The sequence below is a fragment of the Mastomys coucha genome, unplaced genomic scaffold (assembly GCF_008632895.1).
Source record: "Mastomys coucha isolate ucsf_1 unplaced genomic scaffold, UCSF_Mcou_1 pScaffold11, whole genome shotgun sequence".
NCBI lineage: Eukaryota > Metazoa > Chordata > Mammalia > Rodentia > Muridae > Mastomys > Mastomys coucha.
Window position 1 is genome coordinate 29,931,530 of NW_022196893.1, and position 2,190 is coordinate 29,933,719.

General features: G+C 46.4%; 1 protein-coding gene across 1 annotated transcript in view; it reads left to right on the top strand.

Moving 5' to 3' along the window:
- Positions 1-2,190, top strand: part of Ccdc65 (coiled-coil domain containing 65) — a 14,856-nt gene that overhangs the window by 9,015 nt on the left and 3,651 nt on the right. Inside the window, exons 3-4 of the mRNA XM_031358822.1 lie at positions 7-176; positions 886-1,024. Coding sequence (XP_031214682.1) covers positions 7-176; positions 886-1,024 — 309 coding nt within the window. The remainder of the gene's footprint in view (positions 1-6; positions 177-885; positions 1,025-2,190) is intronic.

A 2,190-nucleotide genomic window follows, 5' to 3' on the forward strand; every position in this document is an offset into this window, starting at 1 on the left:
GCCCAGTCTTTGGCTAGGGACTTGACAGAAGCTGAGGAGCAATATTCCCATGCTCTGCGTAGCCACTTGCACAACGTTGACCAGCTCTTGACCCTGCAACGACGCCGGCTTGGCCTCCTGGAGGAAAATTACAACATGGAGCTAGAGGCCCTAACCAAAGAGTTTGAGACAGAAAGGTATGGGGCCAGCCAGAGAGTCGAGAGACTGGATTCGGGTGTGGGGGTGTCCCAGAGCCTATGCCTGTAACCAGATGCCCGGTACTGTGGGGCCTCCTTCCTGAACCACAATGTCTATGCACACTGCGTCCTGAGAGCCTTGTAAATGAATTTGGGTTACTTATAGCCTTAGCTTACCTTTGCCCCTACCAGGCTTCTGGCTCTACCCCCCACTTCCAACTCAGGATTCTATCCATCTATCAGTAGATGGGGATGGGAGAGTGATTTCACTGCAAACTTATTTATGTTTTTGGTTTTGTATCCTATGAAGGCATTACCTATTCAAAAATCAAAATATTCTTATTCATTCTTAATGGGAAAAAACCTACACACACACACACACACACACACACACACACACACACACACACGCCCAACCTTTTCCTTCCTCCCTGCCAAAGCCTAAAAGTTTGTAACATTCAGTTTCATTTTGTTGTTGTTGTTGGTTTGTTTGTTTTTCGAGATAGGGTTTCTCTATGTAAAAGTCCTGGTTGTCCTGGATTCAATTTGTAGACCAGGCTGGCCTCAAAATCACAGAAATCCTCCTGCCTCTGTCTCCCAGATGCTGGGACGAAAGGAGTGCTTCACCATACCTGGCCCATTTGTAGTTCTACTACACATTTCTCTGTCATTTTTGTTCCATCTGCTCTATCCACTGTGTTTCCTATAGGAAATCAATCATTGACCATCATGAGAAGGAAATTCACTACCTACAGGATGTTTTCATGGCCATGGAGCAGAACTATATAGATTCTGAGTATGAGAGCAAGCTGGAGTTCCAAAGCATGTGGGATGACCTGAAAAACAAGGTATTGAAGGAGATGGGTGATCCGGAGAGACACGGGAAAACTGCTCAGGGCAGCGGAAACTAGCCCAGAGCCCTAAAGCCGAGCCAACAGTCAATAAAAGCCCCATTGCCACCAAGGCACCCCGTGCTTGTGATCTCCTGAAAACTGCTTGGGAGGCAGGACTGTTCTAAAAGGTTATGAGAAGGGCTGGTGAGATGGCTCAGCGGGGAAGAGTACCGACTGCTCTTTGGAAGGTCCTGAGTTCAAATCCCAGCTACCACATGGTGGCTCACAACCACCCTTAATGAAATCTGACGCCCTCTTCTGGTGTCTGTAGACAGCTACAGTGAACTTACATAATAAATAAAAGGTTATGAGAATTTACTCTTCTCTCTCACATCCTGAGCACACCCTCCCTCCCCCCCTCCAAGTTCCCCACCACCTCCTCCCTTCTCTCCCCCAGATCCACTCTTCCTCAGTTTCCCTTCAGAAAAGAGCAGGCCTCCCAGGGATATCAACTGAACACAGCATACCAAGACATAATACGACTAGGCACAAACCTTCATATCAAGGCCAGATGAGGCAACCCAGTGGGAGGAACGAGTCCCAACGTCCCAAAGGACTCACAGAGCTAACGATGCACATTAAGTCTAAAACAAAACAAAACAGCTCGGTCCCAGCGCGGGCCCGCGATCTGTCCAGTACAGCCTAGGTCTGCAGTAGATGAGGAAACGGAGGCCCAGAGCAGCTGGTGACCAGCTCAGTCCCAGCGCGGGCCTGCCATCTGTCCAGTACAGTCCAGGTCTGCAGTATCTTGCTCAGGAATTCTTTCCCTCACAGACTCTGCAAACCTACATGCAGAAGTCTAAAGTTCTTGTTTTACTTAACTTTCTGTGAGAAAGCAGCTTGCTTTGCCCATGCTGTCCCTGAATTCGTTTTGTAGTAGAGAATGACCTGGAACTACTTTTTTTTTTTAATTTAAAAAAAATTTCTTTTTAAGATTTATTTATTATTATAAATAACTACACTGTACCTGTCTTCAGACACACCAGAAGAGGGCATCAGATCTCAATATGGGTGGTTGTGAGCCACCATGTGGTTGCTGGGATTTGAACTTACAACTTTCAGAAGAGCAGTCAGTGCTCTTACCAACTGAGTATATATATATATATATGTATATATATATA